This window comes from Ctenopharyngodon idella, chromosome 5, assembly GCF_019924925.1.
Source record: "Ctenopharyngodon idella isolate HZGC_01 chromosome 5, HZGC01, whole genome shotgun sequence".
NCBI lineage: Eukaryota > Metazoa > Chordata > Actinopteri > Cypriniformes > Xenocyprididae > Ctenopharyngodon > Ctenopharyngodon idella.
This window is the reverse complement of record NC_067224.1, coordinates 28,960,045-28,982,943: the sequence shown is the minus strand read 5'-3', so window position 1 is coordinate 28,982,943 and position 22,899 is coordinate 28,960,045. Positions and strand designations below refer to the sequence as shown.

Below are 22,899 nucleotides of genomic sequence, written 5' to 3'. Positions count from 1 at the left end.
TATGTTCTGTTCCTTTTTTGCAGTATTTAAAAAGTGTGCTTTAGATAGTTTTTTTTCTTTCTTTCTTTCTTTTTTTTTTTTTTTTTTTTTTTAAAAAAGCCACTTTGTTTAGTATTTAATTATTGATACAGTCTCTAAAAAAGTTGAAAAGTACCCAGAACAGAGCTTAAGCTGCTTTAAGATTCTTCCATCCATCCATCCATCCATCCATCGGCCTAAGTGTGTACATTTAAAATTTTTTGTGGCACACAGTGTATGTGTATAGTTAACATGTTTTAGTGCTGTTAACTGTCTAGGTTCATTCTGGTAATGCATATAAACATGCAATGCATGTCTCATTGTGTTTTTTTAATGTTTTGCCCTGTCAGCTGTTTAACCATATGGCAAATGTTTTTGCACATTTGTGTGCTACATGTTTGATTTTAGTGTTAATTGTCCCCAAAGGATTAATGCAGTATATAGTTATGTAGAGCAGCAGAGGGCTATTAGAGGAGAGTGGGATGAAGGGACAGCAGAGTGGTGGAGAAAGTGGTGTAATGGTGCAGAGGGTGGAGGAGTAGAATAGAGGGATGCAGGGTGCAGCGGACCATTGGAGATTGTGATAAAGACAAAAAAAGGTTGGTAGAAGAGTGCTAGTGGTTTCCCTTCTGTGTGTAAATGAATGATCCTTGAGATCCTGGAGCTTATAAATCACCCCCCCCCCCATTCTCTCTCTCTCTCTCTCTCTCTCTCTCTCACACACACACACACACACACACACACAAACACACACACACACTACCCCTCTCTCTCTACTCCAGTGAGTTATGGTGTGTTCTAGCTGCTGACTCCGCTGCATGAAGAACGTTTGCACAGAGAGGAAGAAACAGACACACATCAATAACTAATTTCTCTTTATTATTTCTCCTTTGCTGAGGAGAACAAAAGGAGGAATTGAAGTGGTTTGGTTTGCACCAGTGATGGAAGAAATGTTGGGCAAACAAAAATCACATTATGTCAATAATTAGATTTTTTTTCTCTCCAGTGAAAGGAACAAGACTCTCCAAGGTCATCTTGGGGGGGGGGATGATGACATTTCCCTAAAATGTCATAAAAAAAAAAAAAAAAAACCTACTCCTCAGTTTAAACACTGGTTTGCTCTCATCCTCCAAACTGTAAATATCCTGGATTTTTCTGTTTTTGTTTCTCTCTCTCTCTCTCTCTCTCTCTCTCTCTCTCTCTCTCTCTCTCTCTCTCTCTCACACACACATTTCATAGAACTTCCATCTGTCATTTAGAATTTGTCTTGCTCGGACAAAAGCTGACAGGGTGTTTATTTTATGCTTAGGCCTCATGAAAAAAAAAAAAGTCCTAGTTCAAGGGAGTGCTGCATCCTAGACTTAAAATGCATGAAATATGCTGTAAAACAAATTTACACTAAACAGTTACGAAAATACTGTTTAGTTCTTGTTTTATTCCTGAAATGGAATCATCACCCAATATATTCCAGCCTCATCTATATCAGTGCAGCAGTTTGTTGCACTATAAGAAATAGTTCACCAATGAAAATGTTGTCATTATTTATTTTTCAATAATGTTTATTAAGCTTTTTGTTTCCCATACAACAACTCTTTATAGTGACCACATCTGTCAATCTCCAAAAAGCTACAAAAATTACAGCAGACAGGTTTGGAACAATATGAGGGAGAGTAAATGCTAGAATTGTAACTTTTTGGTAAACTAATGAATTTATTTATTTAATTGAGATGTGAGAAGATTTAGAACAGGGAAGGTATCTAGCATTATGCCAGTACAGTAAAACAATAGTGTTATAGTCGTTGATTGTTGTCCCACTGTGCTGAACTGCTCAAGAGAGTTTTTTATGAATTATGTTCATTACATTGATTTGCAGAACATCACTAATATTCTGCTATGGCCGAGTAGGTTTAATGAGAACAGATTGAGCTCTTTTATCTGTGGCTTGTAACTGAATAATTTCCAGGCAGTGCATCTTCTCTTTATCTCCATTGCCCATTGCCTCACTTCCTCTGTCAGTCTGTTACTGAGGGAATTTGGCAATGAGACAGGGGATATTCATAAATGACTGTCTACCTGCCACATTTTACAACAACAATTGCTGTGGCGATACAGATCAAATTATTTAATGTACAAATCATGCTGAAAGGATGGCTTGTTTATCATTTATTAGGCTTAATTGAAATCTCTGTGTGTGATTTTTTTTTTTTTGTCAGCTCTTTCAAACAGGTTCCTGTGGTGCGTGGGCTCTGCGCTGCTGTGCCAGGCATTGTTGCATTTCATTTTTACTTATCTGGAGTGTCAGATCTCTGAAGTCTCTCTCTGTTTCCATCTTTGTAGGTAGGGGATCAGATTCTGGAGGTCAATGGACGTAGTTTCCGGAGCATTTGTCATGATGAGGCCGTGCAAATCTTGAAGAATTCCCACCACATGCTGATGACCATAAAGGACGTGGGGCGGCTGCCTCATGCACGCACTGTGGTGGATGAGACCAAATGGATCCCTAGTGCACAGATCGCTGAGAGCTCAGCCAATAGCAACACCCAGAGGTGAAGCTTCATTACACTTTTTCCAATAGGGAAAATTTTATTGGACAGAGTTTTTTCTTCATTAGCTCAGCTTTGGAGCTTAGGAGACTTAATTGAGTTCTCAGTTGTGATTCATTTAAAGCTGAAGTATGTCATTTAATATGCCACCAAAATGGAATTGTATCACCAAATGGAATTGCAAACTCACACCACTGGCCAGTGTTGCTGTATCTGGCCTTTTGGGCTGGGAAAAAAAGTACAATGCTTTGATTAAGCCACAGAGCCTTTTATAGAGCTATAAAATGAATGTGGATACCATAGACCAGATACTGTAATGTGGTTTTGGAGGAATTTTGGTCCCACTTTATATTAGGTGGCCTTAACTTCTATCTACTTACATCAAAAAATAAGTACAATGTACATATTGTGTTCATATTTTATTGACCCATTTATGCTGCTATTGAGGTGGGATACGGGTAAGGTAAGGGACAGGTTTGGTGGTATGGGTAGGTTTAAGGGTGGGTTAAGGTGAAAGAGATGGGTCAACAGCATAATTATAAATGTAATTGCAGAAATTAGTTACAGATGTAATTACATACACGTATTTTTTTTTTTTAAATATAAGTACAATGCAAAAACATGTATGTACACAATAAGTGTATTGTATCAAATGATTAATTTAAATGTAAGTACATAGTAGTTAAGGCCACCTAATATAAAGTGGGACCCATTTTAATAGAAATGTTTGATTCATATTGTCTCTGATTTTTGAATAAATCTTAGAGTGTACACCATTGTTGAAAGCTCTTCTGAAGAAACATGTGAGAGTTTTCTTGGGAAAGAACCCGTTTTCATCCCATGGCTTTCTAGGAAGAACAATTTAGATATAAAAGATTGTGATTTTTTTTAGATTTGAGTTGCTTTCTTTTCTTTCTTTCTCACGATTAGAAATGTAATAAAGCACTCTAGTGATACTTGGTGGAAGAAAGGTTGCAATTTGCAATTGCATGTTAGGAAATGTGACTATTTCCTACTGCATGCTGAAATCTACTTTAAGAGTCACTCATTTTAATAGGTAATTATGAAATAAAATTATTAGAGCTAACACAGTTTAATGGTCCTTTACCTAATGTAATTTAGACAATTGTGTGGAAATTAATTCATTTCTTTCCATTACTGTAATAGCTCCACTTTATGCAATATTCTGCTTTCCTCTGAAATTCAGTTGTGGTCTTGCTCCTTTACTAAATTATATTCAGGTCAGTGAGTCCAGTCATACAGATGGTGGGATTGAAAGAGGGAATCTAAATATAGCAGTGAGATGATTTTAAAGCTAGATGTAGACGCTATTGTTAGTTGACGTGCCTTAGGCAGTGATGGTTGAAATGTATGCATGCTAGTGGGATGACAGTAGCACTATGACTCACAGCGGGGATCTTGTCTCTTTTGCTCTCTCAATGGCCCAAATGGAAATGGGCTGATTGGGATCTCTGGAGGGTGTGCTCATTTCTAAAGTGCTCCCCTGGAAATCTGGCAAGGTGCCTTTTAGTTCCATGCTTCATTAGTCTTGTCTTCTAAGATCTGAGGAGAACTGCATTTTGATTACTGGTGTCCGGATTTTCCTCCGCTGTATAAGTCTCATGACAAGGACACTGCTTGATAGGAAACTCAAATATTACAATTTACAGCCATTCCGTCATCACAAAATAAAAACCCATGCATGGTGATCAATACCTTAATGCGAAGTATACCGCTTGTTTTATGATACTTGCCAAATAAATTACTTTTACATGAAATATTGATTTGAAATGATTTTATTATCTTATTGGTTATAAAGCTTCTGATAATAAAAATAGTCAATTATAATATAGAAAACCAATTTGCCTAGCAACAAGATGACTGTACCAATATTACAATATTAATTATTAATCTGCAACCTGAGTTACTTTTTTTCTGCTGACTGACCTTATTGATTCACAATATGGTGCCAATTAAGAAAATCATGGAGTGGTACAAGAGATATAAAAGTATGGTGCAATGGACAAAGTTACATTTTTGACTACTTAATTAATCATTGAGATTGCCCAATTAGAATCAAGTAGTGCAGAAAGAAAGTACTAAAAAAAATGGTCAGTTACACTTTATTTTAAGGTGTCAGTATTACAGTGTAAATATACATTTAAGTACTGAGTAATAATAATTAACTGCATATAATTACTATAGGTTTAGGGTGAGGGTTTGGTTTAGGGTTAGTTGCATGTAATTATGCATAATTTCTAGTTATTACTACAGTAACTACATGTAACATGTGTAACAATGACCAATTTGTCTATGCGCTAAAATTTATTTATGCACTATCAAATTTCTTCATTCCATACTCAAAATCTCTCTCTCTCTCTCTCCTCACAGTGTTCTATCTGTTGATGTCGGAGCAGGAAGTTCAGGAAAGGTGAGGTACAAAATGCACTAACATTTTTTAAATTTAACGGTTTAGATTTCATTAGATAGTCCAGGCTTAAATTTCTATTTAATATGTATAATTAAGTGCCATTTTATGGTTTTATTTCCAAGTAATAAGTCTAAAAAATAGGAATGCAAAAATCTTATTAATATTAAGGTCAGTGTGATATTGAATATAGTAATGTATTGGCTTTACATCATATTATTTTGCTGTCTACACAGAGATCAAAGCAATCAAGCTTTTTTAGTGTGTAAATTGAATAGACACTGCTATCTCAGAGCAAACACACTGTAATAGCAAAAAAAAAGTGTGTGTGTGTGCTTTGTGTCTATGGCTGCTAATGGTGTGTGTGCCATCACCACACATTGCACGGTCTATTGTCTTTAGAGATTTTATCTGATGGTTGTTAAAAGATTGTCTTTGCACAGCTGTAAGGCTGTGATCTCTGCCTAACGCATACACATCACTCCATTACTGAGTGCAAAGGACAGCTCTGAGCTGGGACACATCACACTGCTCTGATTGTGTGAAGCACCTGTCTCATCTGCTGAAGACAGGGAGGAACACTTGCATCCTGCTGGGCAAATCAAAGCTCTCTTAGGGTTTGAGTGGCCTTCCCTGAGCTGTGGAGCACACATGATGTTTATCCACATGGTTGGAGTTATATTTTATCCAGGGTGACTAAAGAATGGTTAGAGGACCCTGTGGAAGAGAAGGCGACAGGGAAATTGCAGCATCTGCCATTACTTGAATGATTGACACTTATTTAGTTCAATTTTCCATCCCAAAAATGAGCTTTTGAAGTGAATGGCTTCCTTTACTGGAAATGATTATGGAGTTTGGTGGCAGGAGCTTGTGTGTCCTTATACCTTCTCTTGTAACACTCTTCTATTCCATTTCCCATTCCGTGCATTCCAAGACCTGTCAGAGGACTTTGGCACAAGTGCAGGAATTCTGAGACCCATTTATGTTCAAGGTGACCTACAGGATTGAGAAGAATCTTCACTGAAGTAGTATTATAAAAATACAGAGGCATGAGCCATTATCAGTAGCAGAGAAATAGAAGTGTCACTCAAGAGACCTCGAAATACAGCCCCACTCACACAATGTCCAATGGGATTTTTTTTTTTTTTTTTTTTCCACAGTCATATTAAGCTTATAGTTGTGAATATTATGTTATACTGTGGAGGAAGGTGATTTCTCAAACTTTGTTGTCTTTTTTAGGGATCCTGAAATATTAGGAAAATCTTAAAGGGTTAGTTCACCCAAAAATGAAAATTCTGTCATTAATTACTCACCCTCATGTCGTTCCACACCCGTAAGACCTTCGTTCATCTTCGGAACACAAATTAAGATATTTTTGATAAAATCCGATGGCTCAGTGAGGCCTCCCTTGACAGCAAGATAATTAACACTTTCAAATGCCCAGAAAACTACTAAAGACATATTTGAAACAGTTCATGTGACTTCAGTGGTTCAACCTTAATGTTATGAAGCATCGAGAATACTTTTTGTGTGCCAAAAAAACAAAATAACGATTTTATTCAACAATATCTAGTGATGGGCGATTTCAAAACACTGCTTCATAAAGCTTCTACGCTTTACAAATCTTTTTCACAAAGATCAAAGTCACAATAACCATTGAAATTTCAAAATATTTCGAAACACTTATGACGTAATGAAGCCTCGTTTACTGAAATCACATGACTTTGTGATGTGACTTTGTGAAACAACATAAGGGTGAGTAATTAATGACAGAATTTACTTTGTTGGGTGATCTAACCTTTTAAACTAGCCGGGCTTACCAGGCAGCAGGCCTTCGTAATACATTTAAAGTCATTTATAAATTAATACAATTAATAAATTAAATCAAGGAAAATTTATTGAGAATTTTTCTATCCATGCTCAGTTGTAAAATATTTAATTGGCTGGAATTTGCGATTGGTGCCGTGATTTTTTTTTTTTTAATCCTCATGAAAATACCTTGGTCCAAAAGTTGCTGGGATCCTGGCTTTAAAGGGATAGTTCACCCCGACCGCACTAACCACTAAGGCTATGTTCACAGTATCTGTCCAAATCCGATTATATTTGTGTATCCGATTGTCTCTTTCGTTTTCCGGAATATCTGCAATTTCTATGGCAATGACGTTGTGTTGGTACTTGGTAGGCATACATAAACAACAACAACCAAAACATGTAGAGGTGTGAAATAACAATGTTGTCTTATTTACATCATGACAATATGTAGCCACCGCACTGGACTACTACGTCTTCTGAGGCAGTGCCAGAAACGTAGGAGGCTGGTATGCGTGGCTTTATTCCATGCTGTCGTCTTCTGTAGTTTTCTGCTCAGCCGGCTCTACAACACAACCTTGTTTCTGCAGTGACTTTCAGCATGTTTCCTATAACAACGTCTTATGTGTCATGAGAAAGTGACAAACCATATGAAATTTGATTAGAGCAGTCGGACTGAAACAGATTTCCAGAAATGCAATTTTAATAGGATTTCAAACGACATATGAATGTAGCTCAAAACAGATTTGTTAAAATCGCATTTCATGTGATTTTTTTTGCCGTTCAAATTTGCTAAATATGATCGGAATCCAATTGGATATGCACAAAAATCGGATTTGGACTGACAGTCTGAATGATGCTTAAGCCACTGATCTGAGTTGTATACACACTATTAACTATGTAAATAAATCTGTTTTCTAATTTATAATTAATATTATCTGTTTTTGTTGTATTATTCTAATTTATATTATCTGTTTTTCAGATAAATGTAGGTTAAAAACTGTTCTCAAATGAAGCCGTCGATTTATCCAGAGCAGCCTCTGTGTTTCCTCTCACAGTAATCAACTAGATCATAATTGTGTATTGAAGACAATTAATTAAGGCATACTAATTCATCATTACTCAGGCGATTACACTCAGAACTTCTTTAGGCTTACACAATTATATTTGAATGAAGACAGGAAAATAGATGCATTGATCAATGCTGAAACATAAATTAAGCGATTATTTAATTGTTAATTTGTTGTTAATCCTTGTGCTGAAAAGGCAAATGGCGGCATCTGTAAATGGATGTTTAGAGTCGATGTAGTCATCCTTCGTTACATTCAAGGTGTGGAGTTAGGGAATTAAGGGATATTACATAATTTCCTGGAGCATAGAAGTTGAACTTAAAGGACAAAAGAAGAATGATTGGTTCAGAGACCATCAGATCTTTTCTATGGTTTCTGGATTCAAATTGTATTTTGACTCAGTAGCCTTAAGCAGTTTGTTTAGCTTGTTTGGTCACGCGTAAATAACCCCTCTCAGTCCCAAACACGCTGCTTTAGGCTGGGCTGCCCACTGCCCTCCCCTCCTGTCCCCTGCGCCTCAGGCCTGGCATGCTTTTATTTTGTTGGAATGAACCCGAGTCTTCCATCATTCAGCGGGCAGGCGAGAGGGCCGTGTCTTTCTAGAAGGCTTCACAGAACAGATACAATACAGGCTGTCCATCATGTGTAGCCTGAAGAATCAGAGCTTCAACAAGCCTAAGCAAACCACTTCAATAGGACTTATGTAGGTCACTCAAAATACACCTGTGTGCCCAGCATGCCAGTCCCCCTCTCTGTGTGCGTCAGTAGGTTTACTGTCAACTACTTTCTTTATGATGTCCATATTATTGGAGTTGTCTTGTTTCATCTATTAGCAAGATTATAGCCTACACAGAGCTTGATATGTGTACTATGAATAATTTGCCAATACCAGTAACGATACCTGTATTTTCATTGCATTTTTTTTAAATATTGGGCAGAGAAACCAAAAGAATATGAATCAAATAAGTTGGCTTAGCAAATAGCTAAGTTTCAGTAATCACATTTTATCTTTAATTTAATACCACAGTGAATATTTAGAGCTGCTCCAGCAGGGCTTAACCAGTCAAGAGCAGTGAGTGATTTTCTCTTTGTCGTTTGTTGTTGAATTAACATTGAGGACAAAGACAGCAGTAGGTTTATTATGCTGCTGTCACTTTAAGAGCTGCATGTATTTGTTTCACACGTGTTTTCTTTCTCAACTGTTTACGTTCACTTAAGACATACGTTTCACAAGGATAGTTGCCTATAGGGCATTTTGACATAATTTTGTGTGAATTTGTCTGTTCAAGCGCAAGAAGACGTGAAAGAGAACTCGATTTAATAGTGTGCTCGATAAGCTCACTCGTCTGTGCTGTGCACAAGGTATACATAAACAAAACAATAGACAGACAGACAGACAGACAGATAGATAGATAGATAGATAGGTAGATAGATAGATAGGTAGATAGTGTATATGTTTGGATTTTCTGGAGTGTGAGTAACGAGCATAACATTTTTGAAAGAACTGTTGGTCCCACTTTATATTAGGTGTCTATAACTACTATGTACTTATATTTAAATTATTCATATGATACAATGTACTTATTGTGTACATACATGTTTTTACATTGTACTTATATTTAAAAAAAATACCTGCATGTAATTACATTTATAATTACGCTGTGGACCCATCCCTTTCATCTAAACTCACCCTTAAACCTACCCATACCACCAAACTTGTCCCTTACCTTACCCGTATCCCACCTCAACAGCAGCACAAGTGTTTTACAATACAATATGAACACAATAAGTACAGTGTGCTTATTTTGTGATGTAGTTTATTTAAGAATTACAGTGGTTTACAGGGAACAGCATCTCTTTCTTTCTTTGTGTCACTCACACATATTTTTATAGATTGTTTGATTGTCTAACATAATTCATCACATTATCATGACAGAGAGGATCTGCCTCATTTTCCTGTTCTTGACATAACTCCCTTAGTGCTGCATTCAGCTCTGAGTCATAACTAATTTTAATCAACAAAGTCAGACCTGATGTCATCAGCATCCATAGTCATCACTTTCACAATGTACAGTACTTCCTTTAAATCACAATGACTATTCATACTTAAAGAATAGCTAGATATTTCTCAGTTCAGCAATAGTCCTTGGTGGAACTGAAACTGGTAATGTATGTTGGTTGTGGGGGATGAGTCTGTCAGGAGGGTGCTTGTGTATGTGCATTTAAACTTAAGAGTTAATTTGGCTGAGGCAGTCTCATCCTGAGCTATTGATTAAGGCTGGCATAGTGGAACGCCAAGGGACAGTTTTAGTGATCAGGGCTGTGGGTCAGCAATATCCAGAAATGAGGGCAGTAATGAGGGATGGATGGTCCTTTCCAGACTCCTGGCATCATCACTCTAGGCTCTTTGCGATAAAGTGCAAAACAGCTTGCCAAATGAAACCTTCATGTTTTTTTCTTGGTTGATATGAATCATTAAAATCTGGGTTTTGAAAATCTATTTTGTACAAGCTATAAGGTTTGTATTGCAAATTTACGGAGCCCCGGACATGACATGCATGAAAAAAATAGTAGGCTAAATCATGCGCACGATTTACTAATTCGTTCCCTCGATTTACTAACACATGCACACGATTTACTATTCCGTTCCCTTGATTTATAAATCATGTGCATGATTTATAAATCGAGGGAACGAAATAGTAAATTGTGTGCACCTTTTAGTAAATCGTGCGCACGATTTAGTAAATCGAGGGAACGAATTAGTAAATTGTACGCACGATTTAATTTTTTTTCTTGCATGTCATGTGCGGGGCTCCGTACAAATTATATTACAAATTAATTTATATTACAAATTAATTTCCCTTAAGTGCAATTTTAAACTTTGGATTTCTGGACTCTGGGCCTCATAATATATATGTGGATTATGTGCATAAATCACCCAAAATGTGATTGTTTGATAATTTTCCACATGTTTCTTGGAATGATTTATTTATTATATATGCCTAGAAAATGTAGATATACCTGTATGGTATATCTACACTACCGTTCAAAGGTTTGGGGTCAGTCAGATGTTTTTTATGCTCACCAAAGCTGCATTTATTTGATAAAAAATACACTAAAAACAGTAATTTTGTGAAATGTTATTACAAATGTAATTTATTTTTGTGATGGCAAAGCTGAATTTTCAGCTGTCATTACTCCAGTCTTCAGTGTAACATGACCCTTCAGAAATCATTCTAATATAATTGGTGTTTAAGAAACATTTATTATTGTTGTTGTTGTTGTTGTTGTTGTTGTTGTTGTTGTTGTTGTTGCTGTTGTTGTTGTAAGTTGAAAATGGTTGTGCAGTGTGGAAAGTGTGGAACTTCTCTTCTTCAAAACATTTGCTTGCATGCTTTTCAGTTTACATACTTGGCCTACTTTAACAAATTTTTCATGTTTTTTCTTTATAAATATCAGTTTGTTCTACTCTTTAATGTATGATGAAAACCATTGAATTTGGGATCAAATCTGATCACACATACATTTTATAAATTGAGGGCCCAGGTGTGTCAGCTACTTTAATAAGCCGTTAGCTTAAGCACTCTACCTTGTAACTATAAACAGTTTTTTTTCTGTTATCTACACAACAATCACATTTAGGTTAGTAACTTTATAATGTGAGGTTGCCCACTGTGTGAGGTGAGGAAGGAGGACATGTACTTTCTGATGGCAGCAGGATGAAAATTAGCACGTTGTAGAACACTGAAAAGAGGCAAAAGACAATAATTCAAAGAATTAAGCTGTGTGTTACAGCCATAATTATTTCATACTGAGTATTTTGAGTCTGATCATGAATTGGTCTGAAGAAGTTTGTACCATTGACCTTGAGTGAGTAGAGAAAGAGAATAGGAAATCCTTGAGGAAGGGAAAGACATTCCTATTTTTCTTCAAATGAAAGCGCTCAAGGACAGATGCAACTAAATACAAAAAAGTATTGATTTTGCAAGCAAACCGGTGCTTGTCAGAGCAAACCTGTCTCTTCTCTGTCTGGCTCATTCTCATTCTCTTTCCCTGATCTTTCTTTTTCTTTCGCTTTCTATTTCATGTCACTTTAATAGCACATACAATACCGTTCCAAAGTTTTAGGTGCTTTTGATAGAAGTCTCTTTTGCTCACTAAGGCTGCATGTATTTGATCACAAATATAGTACAGTAAAAACAGTAATATTTTTTGAAATATTATTACAATATAAAATAACTGTTTTCTATTTTAATTTATTTTAAAATGTAATTTATTCCTGTGATGGCAAGGAGATTCTCTGATGAATAGAAATTTCAAGAGAACAGCATTATTTGAAATATAATTTTTTATAACAATGTAAATGTTTTTAATATCGTTTTTGATCAGTTTAACACTCCTCTATGGTACGGTGTTGCCTCCAGGCAACATGGTCTTTTTTAGTTTGTTTTTAATAAAAAAAGGCACCAACTGATTGATCAAACGTATCTCAGGACAGAATAACTCAAATACTAATCAATAAAAGTGCAAAAAAGACCAAAACATAACCAACAGGGGTCCATTTTGTGTCCTGTTTCAGCGCATGTGCACATGTCACATGGCTCCATATTTTCGCCAATGAAAAGTGCTTTTTTCACTTGTTTGTATCCATTTAATCACCCACAAAAAATACGAGTCACCTTCACTGGCAAGTAAAGAAGTATTTTCAAGAACTTTACATTATATATCATCAAATGTTTTAGAGAAAATAACAAAAGACTGTGTGTTGCCTCAAGGCAACATTGTGCCATAATGGAATCGCATAAAGCCATACAGGCATAATAGGTTTGAATATAAATGTGTTATATTTGTAAGGAAAAGAGTTAGAATTATCTAAATATATTTGCATTTTCACATGATTTTGTACTTTTGCACTTATAAGAATAGTAATTCACATACTATATCTGCATATATTATGATCTGCACATTTTCTATAGCACTTCAAAAAGGTATAAAACACAGGTAACACTGGCAATTGATGAGGGTGAGGATGAGGGGTAATACTGTGATGAGAAAGATGAACTCATAGTGACAATCCGTCAGGTGAGGGTGAGAGAGAAGATGGAGATGAGGATGAAGATGGATATGATAACTTAATATAATAAAATAATAATATGATAGTTTGGTAATACTTGTGTTCCACTATGGTACAATGTTGCCTGAGGGCAACATCTGGATATAAATTGTTACTTTTTATTAAATATGAAACTTTTAATACATTAAAAACTGGATAAATTTGTTTGTTCAAGTGTCTAGTTAAAGAAATTGATGTTTTCAATAAATATACTTCTTTTTTCTACATGAAAATGCCAAATGTATCAATTTTTCCATTGTGGTACAATGTTGCCTCAAGGCAACAAACTTATAAAAAATAAATTAATTAAAAATTTATGAAAATGTTTATTGATTTTGTTAAAGTGTCCAATTTTAAGCAGGAAAAACAACAAATAATTTTTTCCTCATTGATATGATATTGCATACCATACATCTTGCTGAATAAAAGTATTAATTTCTTTTATAAAAAGATCGAACTTTTAAAAGATTATGTGTAATTTTATATTATACTCGTATATATACACATAATTTCTCTTACAAATACTAACATACATGGAAGGAAGTGGTTCTCAAATGGTTTTCCTTCACAACTTTACATTAGACATTAGGTGGCGACCCAATACAAATCCAAATTATTTATCATAAGTAAAGAAATTTAAAATCAAACACTAAAATGTAATGTCGTATCACCATGAACTCCTCTGTGTTGAATGGATGTATCCCTATTTTCTCTCACACTTAACTTTTGAAGGTTTGTGTATTGAATGTCTTTAAAAATGTTTCTCTTCTGAAGATTTTTTTTCTCACAGTAAGTCACCAGCTAGATACCTGGAGGCATGGATATACAATGCATGGTGTTTCAGTGTTTGTTGTTTTTTATAGCAATAGCAGCACCTGGAGATATAGAGGCAGGGAGAGTGAGAGAGATGAAGCATGTTGACAAATACTGGAGTTATTGTGATGTAGGTCTGATTAAGGAGAATGTCTAAAAGTAGAAATCAGAGGAGGGGAATGTTTTCAAAGAAAAGGTGCATGACTAGCTGAATAAGACACAGAGAGAGAGCAAGAGCGAGCGAGAGAGAGTTTGTTACCCCAGGGTATGTAGCATTACATATTAGACATGGCTGACTGGTGAGGTCTCGGAGATTCAGTCCTGCAGCTGCTATTCTCTCTTTCCCATGAGTGCCTGCTGCCCACACACTGACCTGAACATGCACATTACATCAGTTCATATCAACTACATGGTGTGACTAATGATTGCACAACTATTTTATATCACTGTTGCACTACATGCCACTATTTGCTTATTTTCAGTTATAAAAAATGAATTAGTAACCTTGGATGTATCTGAAACCGAAGCCAGCTGCCTTCCCAGACTTCAAAGGCAGCGTTTTAATACGAGATACCTCCTAAGGGCTTCAGACAGGCTTCCGAGGCACCGTAAAATCATGCAAAATTATATAAAAAATTCATGTGAGATTAACAAGAAAACATTTAGTGACTACCATGCTAATTTGTCAATAGAAATCAGTTAAAATGAAAAATAAAAAAAACATATAAAGAACTTAATCTTAGTTTATTTCACCTAGCAACATTTCTCATTGTCATTTTGTTTAACTTGATGTACTAAAATAACTAAAAAGGCATATTAAAAACAACTAAAACTGATAAAAATTAAAAAAAAAAAAAAAAAAATACAGAACAAAATTAGTAAAACAAACTAAAATGAAAAGTAAAGTGGAAAATATAAAAATAAGATAATAATAAAAACTATAATAGCATCTCAATGATATTAAAATAACATGGCTGAATTATTTAAAAATTAAACAAATGGCTGTCTTTATGAAATGGGTTATTGAATCATTCACTTAAATGATTTCTTCATAAACACAGATTTATTTCATAATTAAACACTACTGTGTGTTGCTCTGAGATGCAGTGAAGGATGCAATTAAAAGAATATGATTAAAAATTTAAACAAATGAAGGCATCTTCAGATGCAAACATTTGACTTGACAATAAGAGGTTTCACATGCCTGCACAACATTAAAGTTCATGTAGACATACCCTCTACTGTTTTATCTTCTCTCTTTTGCAGTCAGTCTGTTGTAAAGGTGTTGTACCAGCAGTCGGAGTGGTGCGCACAGGAGCGTGGAACTCTCTGGAAGAACAGGCGTTCATGCTTCTGACAGAAACAGAGAGACAGACCATGAGCTATTACATTCAAGAGTACCAGCGCGCACACATCGGGGTAGAGCCACTGGCCATGGCCTTGTTTGAACTGTTCAACACACATGCCAAGGTGAGGCTGACAGCAAAGAACCTCAGAAGAATTGCTAACAAACCATAATGCCATGGTCTATGTCAGCGTTAAAATGTCACTGAAAACTCTTTAGCATTGCATTAAAATGAAAAATGTATCATATTTTGGATGATTTCAGGTGTTTCATTAATGATCTCTTGGCTGTTCCTGCTTCCCAGCTGTCCTTGCTGGCTGAGGTGCGGACACTGATTGCTCCGCATGACCTGGAGCGATTCGATGGGCAGGTGTTACATCGTGAGATGGAGGCGTGGAGAGCTCGGCATGGAGGCCCGGGCCTTCTGCACCCTGATTCTATCTGCGTCACCCATCCAGAGGGCCACATTCCTTCTGCTGGCCAGCTGACCCCTGCAGTCTCCTGCTACAAGGCACGCCGAATGAAACACCTCAAAGCCTGTTTTTGTGCACTTACTGCAGATTTCCATAGTTGTCATAACCCAATAATTTCATTAAACATCTTACTTTTGGGGATTTAAGACAGGTTGGAAGTTATCATAACTTTAAGTTATTTACGAGGATTTTTATGAACATTCTTTTCATGAATATGAATAACAATCTTAAGAAAAAAGGGTAGGTCTTTAGTATTTTACGGACATGTTCCCATATACATACTATGTATTTATTATAGTACTTATAATAACTGGGTAATAACTAGGTACTAACCATGAAACTAGCATCGCAGTAAGAACAGCATGCAATTTGTTTTGGGTATGCCTTTTTTAGGCATTTTAGGAACATTTTACAGGAATGCTAAGGGGTTAAATATTACTCTGGTAAAAGTATAAGTACTCTGGTAACACTTTACAATAAGGTTCATTAGTTAACATTAATTAACTACATTAGTTAACATGAACTAATAATGAACTGCACTTCATAGCATTTATTAATATTTGTTAATGTTAATTTCAACATTCACTAATACATTAAAATCTTGTTAACATTAGTTAATGCACTGTGAACTAACATGAACAAACAATGAAAAACTGTATTTTCATTAACTAACGTTAACATAGATTAGTAAATACAGTAACAAATGTATTGCTCATGGTTAGTACATGTAAGTTAATACATTAACTAATGTTTAACTAATGAATCTTATTGTAAAGTGTTACCAGTACTCTTTTTAAATTTCCACTTGAGTAAAAATACAACACTCACTTTTGAATATTTAATTTAGCTGATTAAAACAGTAATATTGTGAATATTATTTCAATGTGTTTTTTTGTTGAACTGTTTGTCTAACTATTAATTTACTAAAAGAAAAAAAGAAAAATCTTACTGACCCCAGACTTTTGAACGGTAGCGTAGGACATCAAGTGTATAAAAATGTTTAGAATAATAATAATAATTTATTTATAAAATAAAATTTAAAAAGGCACAAAACTCAAAGAAATGACACTAAAACCAACATAAATAATATAATATAATATAATATAATATAATATAATATAATATAATATAAGTAACGAATAATTGACAACGGGCCATTGAATTCTTAGAAAATAATGCCCACCCGAGGCAGTTACACCTCGGGTGTGCATTATTTTCTAAGAATTCAACGGCTCAGAGTCACTTATTCCGCTTATACTACGGTTACCACACCTCAAGACACTTTCGATGGCGTATTTCAAGACATTTGTCAGGTATTTGTCCCTAAAACACTCTTGTGTGTGGGACTAATTTCTTACGCATCTCATCCCAAGCCTCCGTTGCTAATTCCAAAACGTCATTTCAGAACTAGTAACGGAGGCTTGAGCCTTGATAGCAGAATAATACCGTTGATACAGTTATTAACGCAGTTGAGAGAGAAAGAGAGAGAGAGAGAGAGAGAGAGAGAGAGCATATGTGAATTATCCTACCTGAGTGTCTGTGCCTCTCTCACGGCAGCACTGTCTCTACTAATAGCGAAACAAAACTATAAGTTTATCATTTCACTGATTAATTCATTAGAGCAAAACGAGTGTGTGTCCGTACTATACAGTACGTGTGTACGTTTGAAAGAGAGAGAGAGAGAGAGAGAGAGAGAGAGAGAGAGAGAAAGAGAAAGAGAGAGCACAAGACAGGACACAATAAAACGTATTTTGTGGCAAAACCCATGACACTAATTTGTCGTTTTCATCCTATAGTGTACTATATTTATTTGCTTGGCCAGTGTCATTGTGGGTTTTGTTTCTTTTGCAGTTGTAGGCTGTAAGGACCTTTTGAAATAACTGAAATCATTTGCCGAAGTGATATGGAACTGTAATGCGGTCAAGACCTGCCTAGAACTACTTTAGCAGTGCGTTTTACCTGAAAATAATTGCACACCTTAGAACGTTGGTCAACCAACCAGATTTGTAGCATAATATAATATAATATAATATAATATAATATAATATTTATTTATTTATTTATTTATTTATTTGCATTCAATGCTCAAGCTCATAATGCCTATTTGAAAGAAGAGGGATCATTATTTATATCTGTAATAGCTAACTTTGTTCAGCCTGATTTCTACTGTGTCTGCATTGAATGGTCTGATCTGCTGAGTTTTGGTAATTTCATGATTTGATTCCAACCATTATTATGAATTGTAAATCTCACTCAACGCAAGCTGGCAATTGAGCTGAATTGATGAGAAAGGCTGAGAACTGAAGAGCTGCCTCTCAAGTGGAGCGTGAATATCTTAAACTCGAACATCTTTTTGATTGTGTTTTGTTCTGGAGTGATTGTTGCTGTGTACAACCGAGTCATTTCAGTGATTGTTTATGCTTTTTGCTTTGCTTTTATAGAGTGAGTGCAGGTTGGATGGGAGTTTGATGCCACTTGAGAGTCTAAATTCTCTTCCTGACGTTGCTCTGGTGAGTTGTTTAATAATTTTGTTGTGTGTGTGTGTCTACATGCTGTTAGATTGGATTAAACAAACTTTTTGTGGAGTAAAATCAGCCAACGTTAAAATGGTTTTTGTATTTTATCATTTGAGTGTAACAAGGAAAGAAAGGGACATGATTTAGGGCTAAGAAAACAAAACATTTATCCCTGAAATACAAAGCCTGTCACATCCCCTGTAAACCAAAGAAAATCACAAAAGATATATTTTGTTTTGTTTTTGGATGTTTCTAACTCATATGGCTGTATTTTGTAATCTCAAAGATTGATAGATCAGTCTCATAGTTTGTGATTTAGTAGAGGTTGTGTATATATATACTGTACAGTATGCCTCTACTTGACCTCTTTGTAAATTAAGAATTTGTGACAGATTTCCTTTTTATCTACAGTTAATTTGGCAAAGTTTGTATTTGTTAAATAAATTTTTTTTATTCCACCTTTTCTTGTTCTCATTTAATTGAGCATCAGTAGCTCAACATTAACTCTTGTAATCATAAACGATTATCTTGGATGAATCCATAATTGACCGTCTTGTTATTAACATTTGCTTGTGCTAAATTGTTGTACACTGACAACTCTATCATATGTTAATATCATAATGTGCTGACTTTTGGGAAGGAAATGACACCTTTAAAAGCTTTCAAATGTCAGATTGTGTGTTTTTTTTTTTTTTTTTTCTCAGCAGTATCATAACCTCTCTCAATGATAATGCATTCTTTAATTGCCTGTCTTAGTATTTGCAACGACAGTAAGGAGATAAATATGGACAGTACGTTTATGTTTTATTTCAGGATAAAGTGCAGCCGTCATCTGAGTCACCCCCCTCGTTCAAGCCTCCCCCTCCACCTATTCGACATGCCAGCCCAAAAATTCAAAGCAAACGACCTTCGTCTAAGCTGTCCCAGACGAACCTGCTCTTTACCGCCCCCTGTAGGCGGCACCAGGAAAACCACACCCAACATCATTCGCACTCGCCCTGCTCTACTCACAACTCTCCGTGTACCATCCACCACACCACTTCCACCTGCTCTGTCCATCACACTCCTCCACCCTGCTCTCACCATCACAGCTCTCCACGATCATCATCCTATCGCGCTAGCCCTTCCTCCGGACCACCGTGTAGAGATCTGGTTCAGTTTCTGATGAGCAGGCATGCAGCGGTGCTCTCCCCACACCCAGAGTCTCCTAATCGTTCTCAAGAGGGCACTCCAATGATCTCTCCTCGCTCCTCTCCGTCCCTTTCGCCTTCACTGCTAATGCCTGCACCGCCTCCCTGTAGCCCAGAGAAGCTCGAGGGCTCCCCATCTGCACACAGCTGCGGTGCCAGCCAGAACAGCCCACTACACCCTGAGCCGGAGATGGCAGAGGAAAGGCCCCAGCCCCAGCTACGAGGTGAAGGCACTCTGAAATTATATCTTAAAGGGATAGTTTACCCAAAAGTGAAAATTCTATCACTGACTATGTTTACATGTGCACCAATAATGCGATTATTTCCAATAATCAGAGTAAGGACTTAATCGCAGTAAGATGTTTATACGACAGAGCAAACTTTTTTCTTTCTTTTTTTTTACTGCCATTATTCGCATACCCCACAGCACAAATGATGAACTCACAGCTCAAATGATGAATTCACATACAGTTGGCATGTTACTGGCAACATGTTACTGGCAATGTCGCTGTAACTAGGGTTTCGTTTTTCGCACTGTCTCTGGATGGAGATAAGCAGCAGATACTGTACAGAGAGTGGAAGGAAAACTTCAGAATAACGTCATGGAGTTCACTTAAGTTGGCTGAAAAACACTCGGCATCCGTGTACATCTGAGCACATGCACACTTTGGTCAGAGCAGTAATAATGCGATTAATGTGTTTACATGCCTGATTATGGTGGTTAAAATTGGCATGCACCACATAGTTTACTTTGATTATGGTTACTACGATTATGAGCTTAATCGCATTAGTTTGATCAGAGAATTGGGTTTACATAAGGTAAAGTTTAATCTCAATATTACCACAATACCATTATAATCACATTATGAGTGTGCATCTAAAATTTAAAACCTGTAATCACTTTCTTATGTGGAACACAAAAGCAGACATTTTGAAGAAGGTTGATCAACAAACAGTTTTGATTAACTTTTGGTATATAAACAAAAAACAGACATTTTTTCCAAAATCTTTTATGTTCCATAGAAGAAAGAAAGTCATACAAGTTTGGAATGACATGAGGGTGAGTAAATGATGACAGAATTTTCACTTAACTATCCCTTTAAGTTATCCCTAGTTAGTTATTTGTTCAAGTTGGTATGTTTATTGTTTATGTGTCTGTCTTTATTTGACAAATGAATTTTTTTAGTGAATCAAAAACATACAGCACAACCAGTGTAGTTTGTTTTTGATACACAGACAAATGACCCTTTTAAACCAAATCTTTTTAGAGGATTTACAAACAAATGACTCGTATATATCATTACAAAAGATTTAAGAACTTTTTATACTTTTTACTGAGTTCATAGTTTTATAATAATTGTAATGTAGGCTGTACTCAAAAACAAAGATGAGCTGGATCCAAATGCAGTGAGTTATATTGACAAATAAATAAATAAATAAATAAATAAACAAATCAAAAACGAAGACCAGACAACCAGGAACAGAATAAGTGTACCAAACATAACATCCATGTAGGAACAACACCAGACAAAGAACATGGGAAAACACTGGGGTTTAAATAAAGATAGATAGATAGATAGATAGATAGATAGATAGATAGAAAGGGGCAAACACAGGGCAGGTAAAGGTGATTGTCTTGGAAACAAATGAGGTTAACTACAAACAAGGAAACACAACAAACGGAACTAAACCCCCCATCTCCCCCCTTTAAGGAGGATTCCAGATACTCCTCAACAGACAGACACATAAGTCGAGGAGGGAGGTGGAGCAGAGGTGGAACGGAGGAGGGATGTAGGGCCAAGTCAGTGTGGTGGAACTGGAGACTGAGAAGGATCAGAGAGCCAGGGCAAAGCCAGCAGGGCAGGCAGCCACCAAGGCAGAGCTGACAGGACTGAAGACCACCTCAGCAGAGCAGGTGGAGCTGAAGACCACCAGGGTGGAGTAAGCACAGCTGAAAACCACAAAGGCGGGGCAGGCGGAGCTGGAGACCACAACGGCACAGCAGGTGAAGCAAAAGACCACCACGGCAGATCAGGTGGAGCTAGAGGCCACCATGGCGGATCAGACGGCCACCACGGCCGAGCAGGTGGAACTGTATAAGAGAACTGAGAGGTTACAAATGGCCTCTGTGGCCATTACAGGAAGCACATAGTGTTCAGAGTCTGCCTCGTTGGCCGTAACAGGACATGCAGAGAGTTAAAGGATGGCTTCCTTGGCCGTGACGGAACAGGCAGAGAGTTTAGGGTCAACCTCCGTGGTCGTGTCAGGGTAAACAAATTTCAGGGATGAAAGGGTAAACAAATTTCAATAGTGACAGGGTAAACAAATTTCAATAGTGAACACAGGTGATTCATAATCTGCCTCTTTGGCCATATCACAGGAGGCAGAAGGTTCAGGAGCAGTCTCCGCTGTCTCCAGAGGATCAGCAGCGATTGCCCACTGGGACCACCGGGATGTCGGCCACTCGCACCGACATCAGTAGTGGATCCGCCACACTGGACTCCAGTCTCGAACTCCTTGGAACAGGCATTGTTGCTTCGACTGACGGGTGTGGCGGCCATGCCGACTCGGGACTCTGGGATGAACATGGAGACCACGGGAAAAAAAAAAAAAAACTGTTTAGCAGAAGGGTCCTCCATTTCCCCCACAGTGAAGGGGAGCCACATATCCGAGGGGCGTAATCTAGGAACTCACTCAGTGATCCACGAGGACCATAGTGGAGAAGTGTAGATTGTAACTGTTTATTTAGTCCATGGCAAAAGAAGTCAATCAGAGCAAAGTCTGGGAGGTTAGTGATATTAGCAATGTCCAGAAAGTCTCTGATGTGGTCCTCGAGTGAGCGAGATGCTTGTCAAAGCTGGATTAGGTTGACTGCTGGATCCATATGTGGTTGAGTCTTCTGTAATGCAGGGTGAACTCAAAAACAAAGGAGAGCTGGATCCAAATGCAGTGAGTTTCATTGACAAAAATAAACATAAACAAACACAATCAAACACAAAGGCCAGAGAACCAGGAACAGAATGAGTGCACCAAAATATAACATCCATGTAGGAGCAACACCAGACAAAGATCATGGGAAAACACCAGGGTTTAAATAAACAAGATAACTAGGGGCTAACAAAGGACAGGTGAAGGTGATTAACTGTCATGGAAACAAATGAAGGTACCTATGGAAACAAACAAGGTACAAAGCAAACAGAAACTAAACACAGGAAGTGAACATTAGGAACAGAAAACACTTCAATTTAAAAGTCCTTAAACACAAGACAGTGGAACACAAGACAGAAATACAATAATTTTACACATTATTGTAATAACTGTTTTTCGCAAGAAATGCAATTTCAGTTCAGGTGGTGTTCAGTTGGTTGGTTCAGTTACAAGTTCAGTTGGTATCCACAGAGTATTTTTGGTTGTGTTTATTATTAGACTGTATCTGTTATATAATAAATAACAATTGAACTGCATAGTTTGGGTCCTGTTGTTAATTTTTAAAATTATTATTTTTGTAATGCATCAAGTTAGAATTGTTCCTGTATAATGTACAGCATTATCTGTGAGACAAAAAGTCTTTCGTACGCAAG

The 22,899-nt window shown here is 36.7% G+C and overlaps 1 protein-coding gene across 1 annotated transcript in view; it reads left to right on the top strand.

Annotated features, from left to right (window-relative positions):
* The window catches only part of whrnb (whirlin b), a 59,835-nt gene that overhangs the window by 29,850 nt on the left and 7,086 nt on the right, over positions 1–22,899 (top strand). Inside the window, exons 4-9 of the mRNA XM_051893648.1 lie at positions 2,356–2,564; positions 4,953–4,992; positions 15,061–15,264; positions 15,444–15,650; positions 18,054–18,122; positions 18,942–19,542. Coding sequence (XP_051749608.1) covers positions 2,356–2,564; positions 4,953–4,992; positions 15,061–15,264; positions 15,444–15,650; positions 18,054–18,122; positions 18,942–19,542 — 1,330 coding nt within the window. The remainder of the gene's footprint in view (positions 1–2,355; positions 2,565–4,952; positions 4,993–15,060; positions 15,265–15,443; positions 15,651–18,053; positions 18,123–18,941; positions 19,543–22,899) is intronic.